The sequence below is a fragment of the Pseudochaenichthys georgianus genome, chromosome 16 (assembly GCF_902827115.2).
Source record: "Pseudochaenichthys georgianus chromosome 16, fPseGeo1.2, whole genome shotgun sequence".
Lineage (NCBI taxonomy): Eukaryota > Metazoa > Chordata > Actinopteri > Perciformes > Channichthyidae > Pseudochaenichthys > Pseudochaenichthys georgianus.
Genome location: NC_047518.2, coordinates 6,843,523 through 6,869,106, shown reverse-complemented (window position 1 = coordinate 6,869,106; position 25,584 = coordinate 6,843,523). Strand labels below are relative to the sequence as shown.

Sequence of the window (25,584 nt, the reverse complement as noted above, 5' to 3'; positions counted from 1 at the left end):
TGTTGAGGTCAGTTTAACACTACGGGGTCCATACGTTTCTCCATTCTTCAGATTGTAGAAATGCAGTTCATTCGCCATATAGTTACATAACCCCAAACATCGCCATTTTTCAGAGTCCATTCTTCATGAAGTTCTTCGGCTGGAGGCGTCTGAAAATCTGCCACTTCCTCACAGAGCCCCTCCTCCAGCACACATGAACGCGCTCACATGACCAAAAGAGGGCACGAGATAAGTTTGTGCACAGAATTTCGGCTGGAGGCGCCTGAACTCCGCACAGATGCTGCATTCGTTTCTTGACTGGCGCTCCGGACGGATGGCGGTAAGTTGTCACAGGCCTCTCGCTGATTAAACCCACATCGAGGCGTCTCTTGGCCATTTTTCTTTTTTGAAAGGTGACTTGGTAAGTAGAAATTACTGTCTTTTTTATTTTAGTTTGAGCGTATTTCTATTTTCACCTAATTCCACCCCCCCCCCCACTATCTGCTGGCCTCATAGCCAAAGGAAGGGGTGGAGAAAGGGGGAGAGGCCTGGGCGGTGAGGGGGCGGGGGCTAGACAGTCTCACGCATAACTTCAAAGAGACACCTAGATTAACATCATAGGCTTATAACACACCGGTGTGAAATCACACCTGCCTGTTATAACACCTCACATCAAAGGGCACACATCAAAGGCTAATTAGATTATACAACTCTGTGGGGACAGGGGACAGACAGTCTCACGCATAACTTCAAAGAGACTGCCTTAATCAACACCTAGATTAACATCAGAGGCTTATATCACACCTCACATCAAAGGATTAGACTACAAAAGGGGTGTGAGGGGACAGGGGCCAGACAGCATAACTTCAAAGATACTGCCTTAATCAACACATCAAAGGATCTCGAACAAAGGGAGAATTGGGGGCGTGTCACTTGTCACTTTTCATGCATACTAATGTGATTGAAACAGCATTGGTAATACTACTAGTGTCAAAGCAAAGGGTGTGAATACTTATGTACATGTGATATGTAATTAAATGATTTTTGTTTGCAAAATATTCTTTAAATACGTTTTTGCTTTGTCATTATGGGGTGTTTGTGGGTTATTGAGAACAAAAATGAACTTAATCCACGGAATGAAATAAGACCCCACGGTTTGATGATTGATTGGTGTGTGTGGGCTGTCTTTCATTTTGACACACAGAACAATGGGGGCTATCATATCTTATTTCATTACGTGTTGATTTCTATCAACACGTAATGTTGTATCGATGTATATAGGAGATGTACTACAGCAAAAATGATTCTCCGTCGGGACTTCCTGCAACAACACCACACCGTTATCTTGATTCTGATTGGCCAGAAGACATTATCAAAGATGTTCTATTGAGAAGACGATCACTAGGTGACAAAAGTTTTCAAAACCGTTTCTGGTCTTCGGTATTTCCAGACAAGTGGCTACTGAAATCAATCTTACTAACTGCTGTCTGTGCAATTTACTCCGCGCGAGTTGGCAGACTTTATTTTGCTTACTTTAACATCATTTTCATGGTGGGGCTAAGCCATTTATTGGTATGGCTGTAGCCTACCCCAGCCACCTGACCGCAAATACCTCATTCCTTCCGTCTACTTGGATCCGAAATGCTTCTTGTTTTGAGCTGTCCCCCGTTCAAATGAAATCGCCGCCAATCATATTTCCATGCTCGCGCCAGGGGGGGGAGGGGTTACAAGGCTTGCGTCTTGTGCTGCATTCACTTGCACTCGGACATTAGAGATTTTCTCTCATAAATGTCCAATGAGCCACAACTTTTCTTTCAAAACAAAGCTGCCAAATGGGGTGGCAGCTGGGGTGGCAAGGCTTTTTTCTGAGGTGGCAGCTGCCACCCCATGCCACCCCGTAGAACCACCACTGGTGAGCAAGCATTTTGAGGAACATTCATCATTAACTCCTCCAACAAATATAGTTTATTTAATAATAACACTGAATATGTGAATCATAACAGTGATTGACAGCTGATAGGAATGATATGATTGTTAATATTATCATATTCATACAGACAAACATCGATGAGACAGTTAATTAATGTACTTATTGCAGCAGTGCATAGCTGTGGTACCCCCAGGGTTGGGTTGTAACGGAATACATGTAACGGCGTTACGTAATCAGAATACAAAAATCAAGTAACTGTATTCAGCTCGCGTTACATTTGAAAAACGAGTACTCTGATTACAGTTACTTTCGTAAACCTGAAGTGAATACATTTTGGATTACTTATTGGAATTATTGGTGGAAGGATTTCCTCTCAACATTTAATATTCAAGTAGTAACAGCCGAATCATCACAGCCCACAAAACCTATTAGCGCCGCAGATGGACCAAAATAGCGTTTGGAAAAAAATCGCGGGTCCGCTCGCTCAGTGAAACAATAACAACGAAACATGGAGGAACAAAAGTCTGCGTTTAAATCGCGTGTGTGTATATATAGGTGTGTGTGGTTAAAACACATCAGCCTGCGGTCGCTCTTTAGTCTTTAGCCTTACTAATGATTATTTCTGAAGGTATACACAGTGAAGGCGGTGCGTGAAAGGCGGTGCGTGAAAGGCACTGCGCGGCGTGCTCGTCTTCTCAGAGGCTGAGTTAACCCTCCCGCTGCCTCCTGGCGCTGCAGAGATTTCATGAAGTGAAGGAGGTTTTCCTTCTAAAAAACAGCTGTGTCACGGACATTAATTCATAGATCAAGGCAGACTGGTGCACACTCTCCTGTTTTGCCAATCCGGTGCTTAAACTATAGCTCTACACCCCTGGCCGAAATGTCCTTAAAATGAAGTCCGAGTTCGACATTTTAATTGTCCTGCCAACACTGGCAGGACAGAAGGCGACACGCCCGTTCTAAGCCGTGTCCCTTACTCCTCACATCCCAAGCTGCATCCCCAACAAGTGTATTATGTTGTTAAATCGTTTCAGATGTGCTCTTGATAAGCCATTAAAACAGTAAAAACACGTTCAGTTTCCTTTTGCTTTTTTGTGTCTCCTGTTCACCAAAACATACCCATCTGTGATGGAAAAAGAAAGTAATCCAAAAGTAATCTAAAAGTAATCTGATTACGTTACTTTTTTAAGACACGTAACTGTAACTGTATTCGGATTACTTTCAGAGCCATGTAATCAGTAATCAGTAACTGATTACATTTACAAAGTAACCCTCCCAACCCTGGGTACCCCTGCTGGTCTAAGAGTGAGACAAACTCATTCAGTTATTGTTCAGTTAAAATTCATTAAATTATGTCTGCCACCTTATATATTTATATGTAAGGCTTTATTGATGTGCCACAATAATGTCACCTATGTTATTGAGTTAACATATCAATATTGTGGCTTTCCAAGTTAACATTGTTGATATGACATTGTTGATATGACTGCGATATGACTGCGATTAAATCAGCATATCTTCTGCCACCCCTGAAATTCTCCTGTCACCCTCTTGCCACCCCATGAATATTTGTCGACATCCGCCCCTGCCCTCGAGGTAATTTATAAACACGGGCAAAAAAGAAAAAAATTAAAGAAATCTAGACCGCAAACAAATTAAACAAGCGAAGGTCTGTTTTTCCTGGCCACGGTCAGGGTCCTTGAACACAACACGAGCCTAACGTGTCATCACGTGGTATATGTCTCGTCTGACACTTCCAAACATTGCAGTACCCATAAGGAGCCGTACACATGCTGCAGTTTTTGAGTGGCTGTGTCTTATTATTGACTGTAATAATTAAAGAGTTGAAGTGGCGATCTGCTCATCTGTCATACTGATTATACAGTCAATAACTTTGTTGTTATTAGCATCTGCTAGCTTTTTCTACAACCAGTGAGGTAAAGGCACATCTTGATATGATCATTATAGTTATTGTAAAAAAATAAGAGAATAAGGTAAACACGTATAACATACTTTATGACTGTAAACAAATGTTGATATTAATAAACAAGAATACAGTTTAAAGGGGGAGTGATTTGTAAAATATCCATAAAGAAAAAGAAAATCTGCTTACAGTTCTGTTTCATATGTGTTGAGAGATGTATCTCCTAATTTTGCTCTCAAAGTGCACCAGATTGATGCTTTTAACTTCAACTTTTAAAAACAAATATTCCCGTGGGAGCATGCCCCCGGACCCCCCTAGAGGAGGTTAGGTCCCCCCCCCCCACACTTAAATCATGTCCACATGGATAGGAAACTAAATACATTTGCAGACATCTTGTGTCCATATCTTTCTGTTTTGGTGGTCATGCCACAACCGTGCACGTGCATGCATGCATGGTAAGATATCTGGACTAAGAGGTTGCTTTTTCTTTGCACAGCATTGAAAGAAAGGCGAAATGAATGGGCCGTGATTTTAGTACTTTTAAGCAGAGGTCAATAATTTGTACGGCCCTCGGAGGATGTTGAAAAAATTGAAATGGCCCTTGAGAGGAAAAAGGTTCCCCACCCCTGCTGTAACATAACAAAATGTGAACAAAGTTAAGGGGTATGAATACTTTCCGGATGCACTGTATTTAGCTATGACACTGAGGCTTCACTGGAAATGATCTCATGGCAACAGCAGTTGGGCAATTTTTCCACTTGAAGAATACCAAACATGGTAATTAGTTTATGATTGCAAGGTCAATTTTAACAATTGCTTTAAATCATAAAGTGTAGGGTGTTCATTCAAGACGAAAATGCTTTTGAAAATGGTTGTCTTGGTATACAAAGAACACCATAAACGATTAGATAATAGAAGTCACCTGACACTACTCATGCTATAAATACTGCGGGGCCTTTGCCAAAAAATGAGTAAGTGATTCACATCTACAGGTATAAATCACCATCTTGACTTTGTTTTATTTGTTGGGGAAAATATTACATATATATAATAGAAATGTATTTTGCTCGTATTTGTGGCAGAACAATACATGAACTTAACACAAAATAAACTACCCTGGCTATAAAGGAACATGTCACCTGTTTGAACAACAATGAAGCTCTGAGTCACAGGATACGTTACAGAATGCAGAATACCAGTATTGTACTGATTCTTTGTTAGTTTTTGAATCTCTTAGGATTCGTTGACAAAAACGAGCTTGTCTTTCACTTAAAGAGGACCTATCATGCAAAATGCACTTGTGTACGTCTTTTATACATGAATATGTGTCCCCGGTGTGTCAGGGAACTCACCAAGTGTCCGAAAACACAACCCTCTCTCTTTTCCTCCATACCCAAATCTCTAAAAACGGGGCTGCAACGGAGCTGCTACAGACGTCAGAAAAGGGGTGCTCCGCCTATATGGCCAACTCTCCACCTATCAGGGGAATGGGGGGTTGGGCCACGGCCATTGGCGCTCAAAAGCGCTGGAGACGCTGTAGTACATATGCCAGGCCTGTAAGTGGCGCTGTAGTCTTCCACAAAAGCAGCGAAGAAAACTTCCCGCGCATGGTTGCCATGGTTACCCTTCTGTTTATTCTCCGCTGTGGACGCTCTGGCTCTTTTTCTCCCTCCCCGAGGCAAGCGTTTGCTCCTGCTGCTGTAATTCTCTCCGGTTAGTCCACCAGCAGATGACAAACACCCACCTCTCCGCCTCTTCCAAGGCACGAGGGGACCGTGCGGCAGAGTTTCAGTTAGATCTTTTTCCGCCGGTCAACATGTCCGTTAAAGTTTAAATCTTCCGGACAAAATTAGAAAAGTGCCGGTCAAAGGGCTTCTTTGTTATTTATTGAGCTTTAAAACAAATGATTAATGACTATATATATATATATATATTAGAGCCGGGACTCGATTAAAAAAATTAATCTAATTAATTAGAGGCTTTGTAATTAATTAATCGAAATTAATCGCATTTTTAATCGCATTTTTAAAAATCGCATTTTTAAGCACAGGGCCATCTAAGCTAATGTACAGATGGCCCTGAGCCCAATAGAGATTGCCCTGAAAAATGCACGCGGACGAAATGGCACGAAAGGGTTTGGGGGGCCTCCGTCCCCCTAGACATTTTTAAATTTTTGCAGGTCTTAGATGCTGTCTGGTGCATTCTCTAGACTGAATTATAAGATGAACCACCACAATATTATATTGTACAATTTCAATTTTATTCTTCATTTCACTTGTTTGTTTGTTCTTGTTTGCTCGCTTGCATGCCCTGCATAGCTTTAAGAAATACTTAAGTTGTTGGTCAAAACACTTTCCATCTGATGAAGGCAAATGCCTTCCCAGATGGAAACAAGTAGAAAACATTACATTCAGTTATAACTGCCGAAACAAACATTATTTACACTATTATGGCCCCTGTTAAAAATGTTTGTAATGTTAACTACTGTAAGTTGGTCGAACGAATGCCTCCTCATCCGGAAGCTGACCGAGCAGACCCGAGCAGCAGTCGAGAGGAGCCGAGCGCATCCGCGAAGAACACGTCAGAGTTCCCGTTAGCCGGCAAATCTAAATATCTTCGGTCAAAATAATTTCCCTTTAGAGCAATTCCGCTTCAGTTGCGCCACTTATGTGACAGACAAGAAGAGTCAACTCTAATGTCTAACACTTAATGTGGAGAAAGAGATGTCCTGTATGGGTTGATTGTGCTGTTGGTAATGCCTCGGGGTTCCGGTGGGCATGTAAACAAATGCATAATGCTGCGCTATACTTTGTGGCCTCATCCGGTTGCATAGCGACACTTATTGTGTAGGTGTCTTTTAATAAGCAGGTAGTCATATCATTAGCTAGAACTAGCTGGATCTGATCGATATGGACATAAACGCGAGTGAAGTCTAATCTGACGGGAGAGAGAGATCAGCTGCTGCTGACGAGTCGAGACTCGACACGCAGCTCTGCATAACCACATGCAGCGGTGAGCGGAACAAAACACACACTTCAGGTTAGAATATCACACGTAGCTATTTTAATTACCTCTCAAACTACCTGAACTAGTTATACTGTAGATATGTTTAGTTTTACTGTCGGGTCACTCATTACTAGATCCGCGAGCTGCATGATACTGGCATAATAGATTGCAGCAGGTGAGGCTTCATTGCCCGAGCTAAATGCTAGATGGCCCCGGGCCATCGGGCAGTCCTTAATGTCGAACCCCCAGTGAGCCAGTGAGTTGGTTATTCTCTCAGACGTGGACTGACTTACCCTGGCCCTGAAAGCAGTCGTCTGGTCTTAATTAACGCGTTAAAGTCCCGGCCCTAATATATATATATATATATAGGGCCGGGACTTTAACGCGTTAATTAAGATTAATTAATTACACAAAAATTAACGCGTTAAAAAAATTAACGCATTTTAATCGCACTTATTTTTGCACAGCGGAACGTTTCTCACTGGTTGAGTTTCAGGCGTACCGATTATACTGGAGCACCAACTAACGTTCATGACTTCAGCATGGGACTTCAAGCAACAACAAACCACGGTGAACAATAGTCAAACATGAACGAACAAGCTAATGAGACCGCTTTGGTCGGCCCCGTGGATGGGAAATTTTGTTTTAAAAAACGGACGGATGGAAGCGTCGACAAGAGCACGGTTGTGTACAAATTATGCAAAAAAGAATTTGCATATCACCGCAGCACATCAAGCCTAAAGTATCACCTAAATGCAAAGCATGTAGCAGCTAGCGTGGACGTTAGCCCGACTCCGAGTGCAAGGAACCACACCCTGACCCAACCCACACTCAACCAGACGACTGGTTTCATGGCCAGGATAAGTAAGTCCACGTCTGAGAAAATAACCAGCTCCCTGGCTCACTGGATGGGCTCGACATTAAGGACTGCCCGATGGCCCGGGGCCATCTAGTATTTAGCTCGGGCAATGAAGCCTCACCTGCTGGTTGCCCGATCGGGCAATCTATTATGCCAGTATCATGCAGCTCGCGGATCTAGTAATGAGTGACCCGACAGTAAAACTAAACATATCTATAACTAGTTTAGGTAGTTTGAGAGGTAATTAAAATAGCTACGTGTGATATTCTAACCTGAAGTGTGTGTTTTGTTCCGCTCACCGCTGCATGTGCTTATGCAGAGCTGCGTGTCGAGTCTCGCCTCGTCAGCAGCAGCTGATCTCTCTCTCCCGTCAGATTAGACTTCACTCGCGTTTATGTCCATATCGATCAGATCCAGCTAGTTCTAGCTAATGATATGACTACCTGCTTATTAAAAGACAACTACACAATAAGTGTCGCTATGCAACTGGATGAGGCCACAAAGTATAGCGCAGCATTATGCATTTGTTTACATGCCCACCGGAAGCCCGAGGCATTACCAACAGATCAACGCACAATCAACCCATCCAGGATATCTCTTTCTCCACATTACGTGTTAGACATTAGAGTTGTCTGTCACATACTCTTCTTGTCTGTCACATAAGTGGCGCAACTGAAGCGGTATTGCTCTAAAGGGAAATTATTTTGACCGAAGATATTTAGATTTGCCGGCTAACGGGAACTCTGACGTGTACTTCGTGGATGCGCTCGGCTCCTCTCGACTGCTGCTCGGTCAGCTTCCGGATGAGGAGGCATTCGTTCGACCAATTTACAGTAGTTAACATTACAAACATTTTTAACAGGGGCCATAATAGTGTAAATAATGTTTGTTTTGGCAGTTATAACTGAATGTAATGTTTTCTACTTTTTTCCATCTGGGAAGGCATTTGCCTTCATCAGATGGAAAGTGTTTTGACCAACAACTTAAGTATTTCTTAAAGCTATGCAGGGCATGCAAGCGAGCAAACACAAACAAGAACAAACAAACAAGTGAAATGAAGAATACAATTGAAATTGTACAATATAATATTGTGGTGGTTCATCTTATAATTCAGTCTAGAGAATGCACCAGACAGCATCTAAGACCTGCAAAAATTAAAAAATGTCTAGGGGGACGGAGGCCCCCCAAACCCTTCGTGCCATTTCGTCCGCGTGCATTTTTCAGGGCAATCTCTATTGGGCTCAGGGCCATCTGTAAATTAGCTTAGATGGCCCTGTACTTAAAAATGCGATTTTTAAAAATGCGATTAAAAATGCGATTAAAAATGCGATTAATTTCGATTAATTAATTACAAAGCCTCTAATTAGATTAATTTTTTTAATCGAGTCCCGGCTCTAATATATATATAAGAATAAAACACGAAGGACGGAGCCTCTCTTTTCCTCCCCCTCTTCTGAGAGCCCAGCAGCTGATCAGAGCATGCTCCCCTCTCCTGCAGGGGGGCGTGGTCAGCTGTAGCTAATTTGCATTAAAGCTACGTCACAGAATCAGCCCTTGCAAAAACAGGGCTGGAAAAGAGCAAATAGAGCGAAATGATGCATGGTATTTTGAAAAGAAAACTTCACAGACATGTTTTATATAGGTATGGCCCTACAATATATTTGTCAAATATAGCATGATAGGTCCACTTTAAATTGGAAAAATACACACTTTCATTAAATGGGTGAAACTGTTGATATACCTGCAACAATGGCACTTGTGGTGAAAAACACAAAGTTGATAGGAACCACCTCTGTGGCATCAAACATTGTCATTGCCTGATTGAGAAATCTGTAGAAAGAGGACAAAAATCAGTTTGGGAGATGCAGCGAAAATAAAGACATTTGTTATAGAAACAAGTGTGTATATTCATCCGTCATATCACTTTAGATGCCAATATCACCATCTCAAATATAATTATTTCCCTCAGATTCTGCTTGAACTAATATGTCTAAATTGCATCCAGCCTGTGACAAACATCAGGGATTTCAACAACAAAATAGTGTCTGAAAGAGAAAAAGAAGGTTCACAGAGGAAGAGAGACAAAACCAGGACTTACTTGATCTGGAAGGCACAGGAGACAATCATGATGACACCCATGACGTAGAAGATGGGGTAGATGAGCTGCAGCTGGCCTGTTATTGACTCTGCGATCATCCCTGACACCGCTTTGACTGAGATAACTGTCAGAGAAGCTGCCGAACAATGGATCACTTTATTATCACAGCAGCAAAACATATTTTATCCAACTCAAAGCAAGGCACCTTAAAATATATATATATATATATATATATATATATCATTGAAGTGTACACTACAATAAGAATATTTTTATAATTTCTCGGATGATGGCACCTGTATAGTTAGAGTTAACATTGTTGTATTTTTCAATCTGGTGAATAGAACATGGATAACAACTTCGGTTCCCCTTCAGAAAGCAGGGTGAATCGGTGAAAATATTCAAAATTTAGCGATGATACTAGTGATATAGATTTTTTTATGTGTGACTAAAATATGTTTTGCTGCTGCCGCAGTTTACAACAGAACATCACTGAGCTTCTTTGCTTGTGCTCCCTTCCATTAAACTATACAAACTATCCCTTTAACAGAGATGATTACAGAGCATGAGTCCAGTTTTAGTAGCCAGGCAACGGAGCAACCAATGACTTCCTCAATATGTTTAATCCCTAACCTCTGCTCTCAATCAGACAGCTGCCATGGGTTCTTACCTAGCAGAGCCACCAGCAGCATCACAATGACGATGTGCTTCACATTCCTCATCTTGTACAGATAGAGCAGGAAACAAAAGAGAAGCATCTCTAGTAACTGTTGAGAGTGAGAGGGGGACACACAAATCATTCATTGAGATTCCATTGCGTCAAATTTTGCCATTACAATTTTAATCAGAACTGTACTTTTACTGACCATCTTATCTTTATTACAAAGGGTGGTATGCAGGCAATGAGCTGCATGCTTAAAGGGGACCTATCATGCAAAATGCACTTTGTGATGTCTTTTATACATAAATACGTGTCCCCGGTGCGTCGGGGAACTCAAGCAGCGTCAGAAAATAAAACCCTTTCCTCTGTACCCAAATCTTTTAAAAACGGGTGCACAACGAGCGGATAAAGATTTCCATCCGCTGTGACGATTTCCATCCGCTGTGACGATTTCCATCCGCTGGGACGTCGGCGGACCCACAGAAAGTTGCTATCAGAAACAATGCCTGACGTGTTTTGGACGTAATCAAGTCTAGCAAGCCTAGCTAACACTCAGAGCTAACCTGTACTGAAGAGCACATGTGTTTAAAAAGTAGGAAATAAAAAAAGAACTCACTTTGTGATAAACCTGCAAGAGAAAAAGCATTTGAGCTCCATACTATTTCGGAAATAATCCTTGACGTGGTTTAAACAAAATGGCGTTTTATCACAACCGAATTAGATCAGGAATTCTGATCAGGCATTAGCTCCGCCTCCTCTTCTCTAAGGACCCAAGATCCGCGTTTCTCTAACAGGGCTTCAAAAGAGGGGTTTGAGCAGTATGAGGCATGGCTACAATGGGTGATCTGTTTGGTATTTTGAAAAAAAAACGTCACAGACAGATTTTGTATAGGTATGGCTCTACAATATATTTTTCAAATATAGCATGATAGGTCCACTTTAAATTATAGTTTCACATTGATCACTGTGGTTGATGTAGTTTTCATTAATGTTGAGATATGATATAAGCTCTGCTGATGTGGTAATGTCACTGCTGTGATATTAATGTTTGACTCTGGCTGTGTTTGCATATTTTAAATTGGTATAAAGGGATCAAAATTGGGGGTTAGGGATTGTGGGTCATAAAGCTGCCCTGATTACCAAGGGGTCTCCCAACGACACGGGGTTTCCCCTCCAGGGGCAGTTTTGATACTGCTCTGGGGCTCTACCAGCCGTAAGCTGTAACGGACGTTACACATACATACAATAACGAACATTACACATACATAAAATAAAATAAGTAGTCAGTCTGTGGCAGATACAGTGTAAAATCAAATGAATAGGCATGCAAATAAACACAGGTGATACAGGACAAACATCTGAAAGAATATGACGTGGGCTACTACACTTTAGAATCGTATTCTCGTTGCCCCCTTCCCCGCCCGGTCTTTGGTGTTATTAATCATTACCAACATTATTTTTCAGAAACTCCATGAAGCTCCCCCAGATATTTTCGAAAACTGCCAGCTTTCCTTTAGTAATGTATGTTAGTTTTTCTAAAGCGACACATGCTGACAGATCCTTAATATATTTATTCATACTAGGTTTGTTCACATTTTTCCCTTCTATAGCTATTGCCCTCTTAGCTTGTAAAATACACAAGTCTATAAGTGCACGCTCACTCTTCTTAGAAACAAAGTCTTTTGGATAAATACCCAGGATGCACAACTTTGGCTGACAAGGGATTTTCAGTTTTGTTATCTGGTTAATCGTGTTAAGAGCCTCCTTCCAAAAACTATTGACCACATTACATTCCCACAAACAGTGAAAGAGTGATCCTTTAGCATCGTTACATTTAAAGCAGGTGTCTGGGGTATTGGGATTAAAGTGATGTAGTTTTGATGGCGTTATATATGTTCTTAAAATCCAAGAACATATATAACAGGCTTAAGTATCAACTTAAGCCGTGTGTTGATTGTTTGTGTTTGAGCCTTCAGGCACACTTCAGACCATTCTTTTTCAGAGATTTCCTCTTGTAAATCAAGCCTCAAGTTTATCTTCTGAAGATGCAGGTGACTTGTCTACAAAATGTTTATAGAGCAGCGATAGCTGGCCTCTACCAACCACGTGTTTAACTGTAATGTCTTCCAACATTGAGAGAGGTGGCTGAGTAAGTGAGCGGTTTTGAGATACAGAGATAACATGTCTTATTTGTAAAAATGTAAAGAAGTGCTTAGAAGGAATATCATACTTTTCTTGTAGTTTAGTAAATGGCATTACATTTCCATCATTGTACAAATCGGTAATCCTGCTTAATCCCTTGTTCGCCCAAGTCTTAAAACCAGCATCTTCTCTACCAGGTATAAATGGCCCCATATGGGGGTGAAACCTGACCAACCTGATCTCACCAGAATGCGTGACTCCACCACGACTCCTTAACACCACAATGCGTGGTGGAGTCACGAACTTTGTTACATTTGCGTGTCGGCACCACGCAAACAACCCCAATGTAAAGTGAATGAGGCTCCTTTGTCGTGGTGCACACACGCATTTCTACAACGTGCATTGTGTGTAATGCAACTGTGATTTTTATTAAATTAGTTAGTTTTTAAGGAAGGCCAGAGCTTCAGCTGTGTCAAATAGATTGTTCCCTTTAGTTAACGTTATTTAAAAGATAATGATCATGTCTTGTATTACGAGCGTCCATTCCCATTGGATAACGGAGAATTTTACACCTGGAAGTAAGTAGCCTATTCTCCTTACTGTCGATTGATTTTACAGTGATATCTGCACTACTCATCGACTAAAAAACACCAAATTGTCCTTGTTAATTACACAACATTTATTGGTTTGAATTGTGTGCAATGCTTTTGTATTTTACCCCTTCGATTCGGAGAAACAAATATTTTTTCGGAGTTTTTGGACGGCAGAAGACACTACACTACCCAGAATCCTCAGCTATCGTTTGGGACTACACCATGAACCCCGTGATCAGTCCTCAAGTTCTTTGATTGGTTGACCTCCAACTGCATTCCATATGAAAAAAAACGTTTCGTAAAAGAGAAAATCATACTTTATTCAGCAGTGCTTGCTTTACTCTTTGATAGTCATCACATGAATGCATTGTAATAAATGGTTTGGCTGCATTAAATATTACACATCTGTCTTAGTTCTTTATTTATCTACAGAGATCGGGCATCAGAATACACCGGAAACTATTCTTCTACCGTTCTGTTTTAATTTCACAATAAAGTTAGTAGTAATATTTTGTTTTGATATTATTGTTTTTTATTAACTACTAGACGACTGGGTCATGTTAAGACCATCTTTTTTTGGTTGCTATGGGTTTTTTCCATCGCTTTTGTGTTACAAATATCAAAACAATAACAAAATAATATTCGTCGTAAACTAAACCGGAAACAGCAGTAGGCCTATATTTTATTTTGTTAACACTGTAAACTTGACAGCCTTTTAACCCAAACCACCTACTGGTTAAAGCACGTTATTACACGTTTAGAGTAATTGCAATGCAGGAAGATTGTGTTGCTTTTTAATGACTGTTTAAAATGCCTTTTTCTTAATGTCTTTCATTTTTGTAACGCACTTTTGAATGTGTTATATTTTATGAAAACATTCAAATATTAAGAGTACATACAAAATAGTGGGAAAGTAGAAGGTCAATTATATAAATATAGAATAGAAAATATCAAGAAGATACTCAAATGATATCTAGAGTAAAACAGTTTAGTGCCTGATAGGAGGATGTGCTAACTAATAAGGCTTTATTTAAAGAAATGTGCAGAATACGACAGTGTAATGGTGGAAGTATACACACATTGATAGATGTCTTGTAATGCACTGTTGATGAACCTGTGACCCAAGTTGTTCATTCATTGCATAACTACACTGTTGTGTATATGATATGTCAATAAACCTTAGAAAATCTTGAAATCTTGAAAGGGATGTGCAAAATAGCAATTATATACAGTCTTTAATGAACTATTAGAGAATAACGAGTAATGAATATGCTTTAAACGGATCTGCAGATAAATATTTAGTCTTCTCAAGCACCAACTATCAAATATCTCGCCTGATTGTTGGCACTTGACAATCACCTTCACTGAATTTCATTCAGGTGTAACTAAAGTCTGATTTAAGGGTTGTTTATATTTCACATCATTAATCCAAATCTGTAAAGTAACTAAAATAAATGTAGTGGAGTAAAAATACCAGGTTAACCTTAAAGAAAGCCCTCAGGATTATAAAAGACCCCATCACCCCAGCCACAAACGGTTCTGTCTGCTGCAGTCTGGCAGGCGGTACCGCAGCATCCGGACTAAAACCACCAGACACAGAGACAGCTTCATCCCACAGGCCAGAAGACTATTAAACACCTGCACTTAGAAATAACATTCATCTGGCTGCTACTTAGAAATTATTTATCTAATATATCATATTCCAATCACTTGTATATAGACTCTTATTGCACTATTTCACTATTTTTTCTGTGTATCTGTTTTATTGCGTAGCACTGTTGGAGGAGCCTGTGACCTAAGGGGGGGGGGGGGGGGTAGGACACGTTCGATTCCTGTTTTGAATAGTGTGCCGTCGATGGGTTTCATTCCATTTCAAAGTCCTTTTGGACGCTCCGTGTAAACGTCGCGCATCCAATCACAGAGGTTGAGGATTGATCACGGGGTTTGTCAAGCTAAGCACATGGTGTAGTCCCAAACGATAGCTGAGGATTCTGGGTAGTGTAGTGTCTTCTGCCGTCCAAAAACTCCGAAAATATATTTGTTTCTCCGAATCGAAGGGGTAAAATACAAAAGCATTGTACACAATTCAAACCAATCAATGTTGTGTAATTAACAAGGACAATTTGGTGTTTTTTAGTCGTTGAGTAGTGCAGATATCACTGTAAAATCAATCAACAGTAAGGAGAATAGGCTACTTACTTCCGGGTGTAAAATTCTCCGTTATCCAATGGGAATGGACGCTCGTAATACAATACAGGGGACATGATCATTATCTTTTAAATAACGTTAACTGAAGGGAACAATCTATTTGACACAGCTGAAGCTCTGGCCTTCCTTAAAAACTAACTAATTTAATAAAAATAACAGTTGCATTACACACAATGCACGTTGTAGAAATGCGTGTGTGCACCACGACAAAGGAGCCTCATTCACTTGGGGTTGTTTGCGTGGTGCCGACACGCAAATGTAACAAAGTTCGTGACTCCACCACGCATTGTGGTGTTAAGAAGTCGTGGTGGAGTCACGCATTCTGGTGAGATCAGGTTGAACCTGACAGTGGGGGGTGTCCCCTATATATCTTTGGACCTCATGCCAGATGTGTATGGTATTTCTTAGAAAGGTTTTTTTTCAAGTAGGGTAAAACGGAGCCGAGAGCGTCTATTATTCCAGATAAAGTTGGCAAATATGTTCTTACATTTTTAAAAAAATTACTCGGGTGGGGGTAAGGGGATTGATTGAAACAAATAGAGCAATTTGGGTAATGTATTCATTTTTAAGATGTTAACACGACCGATTAAGGAGATTGGCATTAAGGTCCATCTGTTAAGCGATTCTACCACAGAGTCTACAACAGGGTTATAGTTGGCTGGAACCAGATCATTCATTTCAGGTGTGATTTTTATTCCTAAATAGGTGAATCCTTCCCTATGAGCTGAAACGGGAGTTTGTATTCTAGGTTGCTGCCTCTCTTGTTCATTTAGATAAAGTATTGAGGATTTATGCATATTTATTTTGTAGGTTGTAATTAGTTCTAACAGAGATGGTACAGAATACTCTAGATTTGATTAAAAAAAAGAACAACATCGTCCGCATAAAGTGATATTCGATGATCCAAGTCACCGACTGAGATCCCAGATATAGATGGAGAGTCTCTAATAGCCATGGCAAATGGCTCCATTGCTAACACAAACAGCAATGGGGAGAGGGGGCAGCCCTGACGTGTAGATCTGTACAATGAGAAGGATGTAGAAGTAATATTATTTGTCACCACTTCAGCTGTTGGGTTCTTATATATCGTCCTGATCCATTTGAGAAAGCCTTCGCCTATTCCAAACCTCTCCAACACTTCAAATAAATACTTCCACTCAATTCGGTCGAAGGCCTTCTCTGCGTCTAAGGACAGCAGTGCCATGTTAGGTGACCCTCTTTTTTCATAAAGAATATTTAGTACCCTTCTAACATTATGAAAAGCTTGCCTTCCCTGAATAAAACCATTTTGATCATCTTTAATCATGGAAGGCAGTAGTTTGTTTAGGCGTCTCGACAACGTCTTGCATAAAATGTTGCTATCTGTATTAAGCAGTGAGATTGGTCTGTACGATGCACAGTCAGTGGGGTCCTTTCCTGGTTTTAGCATCAGAGTGATTAGTGCCCCTCTAAGAGATGGTGGTAGGTCCTCCTTTTCGTATGACTCCAACAGCATATCCAAAAGTGGTTGTAGTAGCTTATCTTTAAATTGTTTATAGATTTCTACAGGAAGCCCATCTGGACCAGCCGCCTTCCCCCCGTCATGCTGGTTATGGCTTCTGAAAGCTCGTCAGTTCCTATGATATGGTCTAGTTTTCCTTTTGAATCAGTTGAAATAGTGGGGAAAACTAATGAACTTAGAAAATGTTCCTGTTGGCCTGAATCTTTATGTTCGGATGTATAAAGTTTTTCATAAAATATTTTAAAAGCATTATTTATTTCTGCTTGGTCATTTGTTAATTTACCATTTGTTTTAATGCTGTTGATCTTTCAGATTGCAATTTTTTTATACGCCAAGCCAATATTTTCCCAGTCTTTTCTCCCTGATCATAGTAGCTTTGTTACTCGATAATTCACTATATTGAGTCCTTAGGACCAAAAGTTCTGCTTGTAGTTCTGGGGAATCTTGGGTAACAATCCTATCCTCCAAATCTTTAATACAACCCTCCAGTGAATTTAATTTGGATTTAAAGGCTTTGTTCTGCGAGCTAGAATAGCTAATAATCATGCCCCTAATGTATGCCTTAAACGCTTCCCAGCGTACAGTTGGAGAGGTTTCGTTAGTATTCATGCTAAAATAGAGGTCAATATGTATTCCTACAAATTCAACAAATGTTCTATCCTGTAGCCATCTGGATTGAAAACGCCACCTAGGTGGATTCATAACAAGATTAGAGTTATTAAACTGTAATGAAATTGGTGAATGGTCAGAGAGGACCCTACTGTCATACCAACATTTTGTAATTTTGTAATTTGTAATTTTGTAATAGAAACCAGGAAATGGTCTATACGTGAGTGTCTTTGGTGAGTGGTGGAAAAACAAGAATATTCTCTGGAAGCTGGTTTAAATGACCTCCAAACTTCAAACAAATTAAAATCCTGGATCAGTTGTTTAAGGGTTTTCCTTGTTTGGTGTGAGACAAGTCTGTCCCCCTTGATCCGTCAATACTGGGCTCTAGTGCACAATTGAAGTCTCCCCCTATAATATAATGGCCTGGGAGGGAGGATAAAGTTAGAAAAATGTTTTTGAAGAATAAGGGAACATTCTCATTAGGGCCGTATATATTGACAACATTCAAGGTTTCTGTAAGAAGGGTGCCGTGAATAATGGAATATCTGCCTCTTGGGTCAGAGATAGTCCTAATTATGTTAAAAGGAATGGATTTATGTATAAGAGTTAACACACCTCTAGCATGGGAAGAATAGGAGGCTGCGATGACCTGACCATTGAATATCACATCGTGGCAAATGTGATTCCTGTAAAAGCAGTATTTTGGAATTCAACCTCTTAGCTTTATTTAACACTTGCTTAAGATTCGATAAGTTATTGAGCCCACGTACGTTCCATGAAGTTATCTTAAATTATGTATTGGAAGTCATATTCTGTTATCTGAACATAAATACAACAGTATTTAGAAGAAACAAAACGCCCCATGTGAAATTCCCCAAACGAACCCCACACCTCTCTGTGCTCAAACGATGAGCATCCCTTTCCCTCCTAAAGACTCTAATCATGGAGCTACCTGGTCCACAAAACTGAGGAACAGAATAAATGTCCACAAACAAGTCCCTAAAGCGTTGCTCCGTTCCAATTTCCATACAAATTATAGAAATGTTAACAAAGGGAATGAATATAACTAAACACTTCTATAAAATATTTCCAATTTAACTTGTCAATGTTTTCATTCAATAGGCAGCAAGTTTAAAGCTCTTAAAATAAAAAGTATTCATAAGTAAACACCACGTTTAGCTGCCATTGTTAGGATCTACAATGTGATTTTGGGAGTTTAAAGGCATAACTTAGATTTAACCGTTCAAGGACATCACTTATTCTTAAGAGTATCAATAACAGAAAACAGTGTAATATAATAAATGTAACAAAGATATACCAGTGTATAGCCTATACATCCTACATAAATATTATTACTGCTAAATACTGCAAAGACAAAACTTTACTTTGACAGTGTATATATAGCAGATTTTGTCCTTTTACAGTAACAAGTAATATACTGTAGGCTATTCTTTATGGTAATCTCACCAGGAGCTTTCACAGAACTGTTCAATCTCTGGGCCTCTCCTGGATCTTGTTCAGGAACGTGTGTACATCCGTAGGAGAAGTGAAGAGGCGAGAGTTGCCATCATGCGTCACTCGGAAAGAGGATGGATATTGTATTCCATACCGCAGACCCATGTCTCTGCACCTCGTTTTAACTCCATCGTAGGCTCTGCGCTTTTTATCCGTCTCCTTGGCGACGTCATGGAAAAACATTATATGATGTTTGTCAAAGTGGATTTTACCCTTTTCATATGCAGCCGACATCACTTTGGTTTTGTCCTTGTAGTTTAAGAACTTAATCAGAAGTGCTCGAGGCGAGCAAGGTGCTTACACAGCAGTCAATGATGGATCAGAAAATGGGTCAAACAACCAGCCCTTATCGCCAGCATACACTGCATCTACTGCAGGTAATAACAGTTCAGATCATGGGGACATTACGTTACTGTCGTGGACACTAACGTCTTCCTGCCCGACTCGCCGGCTTTGCCCGCCTCGCCCACGGAGGCGGAGAAGCCACAGCCGTCTTCGTTACCCCAAACTCCTCAGCGGCTTGCAAGTGCCAGAGGACCTCTGCAAAACAGAGCCTGCCCAGGTATATTTAAAAAAGTACCCAACTCGCCTGTACAGTAGGGTAAGGCGCTCATTTTGCAGCTCATGGTTTCAAAACAGAGATTGGCTGGAATATTCATGTAAAAAAGATGCCATCTTCTGCTATGCATGTAGACATTTCGGTTCAAGTAAGTCAGATTCCTTCACCACAACTGGCTACAACAACTGGTGCCAAGCTCTTATAGGCTACGTGATAAGGGACTGGGAAGGCATGAATCAAGCAAAGAGCACATAGATCTCCTGATGTTGCTCTCAAAGTGCACCAGATTGATGCTTTTAACTTCAATATTTAAAAAAAAAAATCTTCCCAGGGGAGCATGCCCCTGGACCCCCCCAGAGGAGGTGAGGATAGAGGATAGAGGGTGTTAGGTACACTCCCCACTTGTAAAATAGCACTTTACCACTGCACCCTCTCTAATCTCAGATGCACCCTTAGTCATTTTGTTCTGGAACCGGGCCTGACGCAATGAAACATGTTGAGCATAGAAAATGCGATTGAGCGCGCACTTGAACATTTCTGAGCACAGAGAAATATATTTTCTCTCATAAAACTCCTGCTCCGTGCGCAAGCAGACCGCTGCATGCGCTCTCTCTCCCTCGCTCGCTCGACCTCTCCAGCCTGTGCGCGCTCAGCTTTGCCTGCGCTCGCTCAAGTTGTCACAGCGTTACAAATGTGCCACAAAACCAACCAATCGGAGAACTCGAGAAGGTCAATTCTGATTGGCTGGTCCAGCGCCATGTAGAGAGAAGAGTTGCGACAGCGGAAGTCCAAAATGCTTGATCATCACGTGGTTCAGAGAGACTCAGAAAGTTCCCTGAAGTTCGTGGCGGGCCATTTGAATCACGATTTGAATGCATTAATAACAGGATAGAAATGCAATTTTTGTTAATTAGTGGTCAATAAAGGTTTTGAGTTGCAATATTTATACAACATATTGATATGTGTATGTAGTTACATCAATGTGTTTTTGTTTTTTTAAAGTAAAATGTGCTAATATTTGAGGATTAAGATAAAATAAGAAGTACTTTATTGATACCAATTGGGGAAATGTTTACGCTGCAGCAGCATTGTATTGCATTGTACATTAGACAGTTAAAAAACTAGGATTAAACAATCGAAAATGTAAACATCTTAAATAGAAATAAAATAGCATTACAAAAAGTAGAAAATAGACAGTGTGAACAGCTATCTTACCTGTTAACATACAGTATAGCCTACATGTTAGGCTAACATTGCCTTGGTTACAGAGCCTGTTGTTTATTGCTTTGAATTATTTAAAACAAATATTATCTTCTTAAACTTGTATGGTAGTCAAGAACATCAAATCCTAATGTTTATTGATATATTTAGAGGGAGGGAAGGAATGTTTAAAAATTCAGATTAGAATCATTTCTACAATTTATTTAATTCATGGTGGTTACAGTAATCCCCTGGTAATGACCTAAGTAATCTAAATGACTAATGTAATCTTTATGACTTTCAGAAAGGACAGGAGACCCACAGGTGCCTATCAATGATGGTCAACTGACAGCACAATGAGTCAAAGGACTAGCAGCAGCAGCATGATGATGACATGTGTTGTTTTTGGAACATCCATGTAAATAAATTGAATTCAATAAACATTGAATAGCATGCATGCAGTTTGTCTGTGCCTTTTCCTCCATGTTGTCCTGGCATATAGTCTCCCCCATGGTTTGCTGTGCAGCCTGGGGATGCTCCAAGAGCTCAGAGAAAGGAGTACACATGTAAAGTTTCCCCACTGACAGAGGAAAGAATGGCTGGCTCAAGTCAGCAGGAGCAATTTACTATCACAAAAGACAACAACTTTTTTTTTCACAAAACAAAGACCACACCATTGGGAAGCTTAACGTCTGTTTAATCAAAAATAAGGAACAGGAGGAGGCTTGCTAAACTCTGGGAGTTGAGACTCAGGTGCAGGGTGAGGGTCTCATTGCAGGTCTTCAGGCTCCATTGAATCCCCCTGGGGTTCTTGTGCTGAGAGAGGGAGACAGGAGAAAGGGTTAGATACATCTAGCAACCTAGAGGATGGGAAATTGCTGACCTATTTTAAACTTACCTTGTGTTTTCACTCTCACGTAAGTCCCTCTCCCTTTGCCATCAATCCAAAATCAGCTGAGCTGCAACATAATACAGACAGGTAATAATAACAGAATCACAAGGACATTATGACTCTGCTAAAAACACTCACCCATAAGTTACGTTTTTGTTTACTGTTTAGAAGTCTCAAATATCCATTCTAAATCCATATCAATAGCGATGCATCACAAACATAGCTCTCTTCCTTATTATTGTGTAACGTTAACTATACACAATAATAATAATAATAATAATAATAATAATACTAGCTTGAACTCCAAGATGGATATACTCATTTCACCACCTCCACCCACTACAATCACAAGCCCCAATGTTATATTTAACTCATATGTAACTCCCTCTACCTTTTCTCTAATTCCACAACGTTGGAGGAAATAACATTAAGAGAACGGATGAATAGGCTGTTCATGGTTAACGTGTGTTGCTAACTTTATCCGGTATCCTAGCCTAATCTGTTTAGTTGTCCGGTTGAAAATGAACGCAAGCTCTATGCCCATTGTAGAACAGGAAACAGAAGTTGGTCCAGGTTCTGCTCAACCCAAAATTGTGATAGAGAGAGAAACATGTTTTGTCATTCTGCCACCTCTAATGCTTACAGCAAGTAATCAATACCTCAGAAGGGTTCATGTACATGTTAGCTGTTTGCTTAAACTACCCCTATAGCTATGTTGCCGGCTAGCAAACTCAGGTATTGCAAACAATAACGTGATATCAGAAAACTAGAAATGTATAACTCACCTGACACTGTGGCGTGCTATTCTCTTCATTCGAGTCTGTCATGTCCTGTAAATGTCAACGATGGATGTGTAATAAGAACGTCAACAGCCTGATGGCAACAGAAAATTCCTCTCTCATCTCAGATAGAAGATATAATTGGAGACGACCAGCCAATCAGAATTGACCTTCTCGAGTTCTCCGATTGGTTGGTTTTGTGGCACATTTGTAACGCTGTAACAACTTGAGCGAGCGCAGGCAAAGCTGAGCGCGCACAGGCTGGAGAGGTCGAGTGAGCGAGGTCGAGCGAGCGAGGGAGAGAGAGCACGTGCAGCACGGAGCAGGCGTTTTATGAGAGAAAATATATTTCTCTGTGCTCAACATGTTTCATTGCGTGCTCAGGATAGAGGCACAAATATAACGCCATATTAGTTCGCCTTGGATAGATTGTATTGAGTGTATCACCCAGAGGTTGCGTTAATCGAATATTTTCCGTCTATGACGGATTTTTTTTAACAATGACGGAAAAATCTGAAAGCAGTCCGTCATTTTGACGGATTAGAACAAACTCGGAACAGCGCCAAAGTTTCCCCGCAGCGAGGCTCCGGTGTTAAGCATGCCCGCCAAAAAGGACATGATACCGTTTCCAAACCCAACTTTGCCCTACAAATCATTGAAATGTCTGTGAGTTTTGGCTTTACGCTGTGCGCAAGCCCACATTAACCTGCCATCAGGCCCTGGGGTTTTGTAGGCCCCCTATGTAAACAACAAATCAAAGTCATTTATAGCCTCGGCAGGCTCTGTGATCGCACTTCTCCACTCTGCTCTACGCGCGCCTGGTCCTCTCCTCCAGATGAGTGACATATCGGGCCTCCCTCATGTATTTGTCCGGTTGCCGTTGGCTCCCCTCCACGTAGCAAGTTCTCGTCGTTCTCTCCATCTCCTCCAACATCCCTCCTGTCTGTTTTTCCTCTCCAGCTACTCCATCGCTATCAGAACCAGACGGCCTACTTGGCTCCGAGGCCCGGCGGGAGGCCGGCGGGAGGCCGGCACCGCTACCGCTCGATACAGAACTCATCTGTCCTTCCTCCTCATCCTGGCCTACAGGTTTAAAATAACCTGTAAGCTTCGACATTTTTTGTAATAGCTGCTTGTCTCAAAACTCCTTTTCCCTCAACAATTTCCTTTTCCGAGCGCCACTCTCAAACTTTTTCTTCTCAAACTTTTTCTCCTAAACAACCTTCATCAATCACTCGCAATTTGAATACGTCACATGTGAAACATATTCTCATTATGATTGGCTGTTAAGTGGTGCCCACTGACTGTTTCGGAGTCATCATTTTTGAGAAAAATCTCTGGAATCCATCGATCTGATTGATTAGCGGAGCAAATGATCAAAATAGTATGGAGGGAAGATATTTTCGTTTGGATTACTGGTCTGGGGGAAGCTCAGTGTGTGTGTGTGTATACATGTGTGTGTTTGTGTATTTTTGCATTTGTGTGTATTGTGTTTGTTTCCCGGGGAAAACACTCACGAGAAACACCGGCTGTTGTTATGCCTGCTGTGACGTAAAGTTACTCCGTTCTCCGCTAGTAATTATGCCGAAGCTTCAAAGTTGTATTTATGATCTGAATTTGCCGAAACAAGTTTAATATTCTGAAAGCCAAGACTTTGTTTATTTGAAACCCCTGCCGTGTTATCTTATGATTACTATACGCCTTACATTCCTAATTTCAGCGGAGGGAGGGGAACAGCAGAACAGCAGAGTGGCGAGGGAGAGCTGTCTTCTTGCCTTTACAAGCTTCAAAAATGTATTTATTGTGAGATTTTGGAAATAAAAGTTTCATATTAAAAAAAATAAAATGGTATTGGCTCATGATAGTAAATTAGTTTTACTTACTTTATTGTATTACGGAGAGCAATGTGAGCGTCCATTCCCATTGGATAACGCTGGATTTTACACCCGGAAGTAAGTATTCTCTTTACTGTCGATTGATATTACAGTGATATCTGCACTACTCATCAACTAAAAAACACCAGATTATCCTTGTTGATTACACAACATTGGTTGGTTTAAATTGTGTACAATGCTTTTGTAATTTTCCCCTTCAATTCGGAGAAACAAATATTTGTTCAGTTTAGGATGGCCGAAGACACTACACTACCCAGAATCCTCAGCTATCGTTTGGGACTACACCATGTGCTTTGCTTGACAAGTGGCAGGTGAAGTTTACACATCAAACATCATTTTGAAATGGAATGAAACCCATCCACGGCACACTATTCAAAACAGGAATCGAACCCCCCCCCCCCACACCTGAGTGAAATTCAGGGAAGGTGATTGTCAAGTGCCAACAACCAGGAGAGATATTTGATTGTTCGTGCTTGAGAAGACTAAACATTTATCTCCAGATCTCTATAAAGTATATTCATTACTCGTTATTCTCTACTAATAGTTAACTGTATAATGGCTATTTTGCACATCCCTTTCAATATTTAAAGATTTTCTAATGTTTATTGACATATCATATACACAACTACGGTGTAGTTATGCAATGAATGAAAAACTTGGGTCACAGGTTCCTCAACAGTGCATTACAAGACATCTATCAATATGTGTGTATACCTCCACCATTAAACTGTCAAATTCTGCACATTTCTTATTCTATCTACATACATCTTAAAAGAGTATAATATAATTAATATGTATAATATCGGTTAAAATAAGTGCTTCAACATAGTTAACATTGCAGGAAAGTTGCACATCCTCCTATCAGGCACTAAACTGTTTTATTGCTTATCTAAAGCCAGTTGAGTAGCACTTGAAACGATTGGCTCTTTGAAACCTGATGTTCTTATATGATTCTGTTTTCTTCAAGGTTGTGTCTTCCTGGTCGAATGTACTTATTGTAAGTCGCTTTGGATAAAAGCGTCAGCTAAATGTAATGTAATGTAATGTATTGCAGAGATCACTTACAGTATCTTCTTGATATTTTCTATTCTATATTTATATCATTGACCTTCTACTTTCCCACTATTTTGTATGTACCCTTAATATTTATATATTATATATATATATAATATAACACATTCAAAAGTGCTTTACAAAAATGAAAGACATTAAGGCATTTTAAAACAGTCATTAA

At 40.4% G+C, this 25,584-nt stretch overlaps 1 protein-coding gene across 1 annotated transcript in view; it reads right to left on the bottom strand.

Moving 5' to 3' along the window:
* The window catches only part of LOC117460443 (NIPA-like protein 2), a 56,363-nt gene that overhangs the window by 14,215 nt on the left and 16,564 nt on the right, over nucleotides 1–25,584 (bottom strand). Inside the window, exons 6-8 of the mRNA XM_034101849.2 lie at nucleotides 10,467–10,563; nucleotides 9,797–9,932; nucleotides 9,440–9,528 (exon numbers count right to left, since the gene is read on the bottom strand). Of these exons, the coding sequence (XP_033957740.1) occupies nucleotides 9,440–9,528; nucleotides 9,797–9,932; nucleotides 10,467–10,563 (322 nt within the window). The remainder of the gene's footprint in view (nucleotides 1–9,439; nucleotides 9,529–9,796; nucleotides 9,933–10,466; nucleotides 10,564–25,584) is intronic.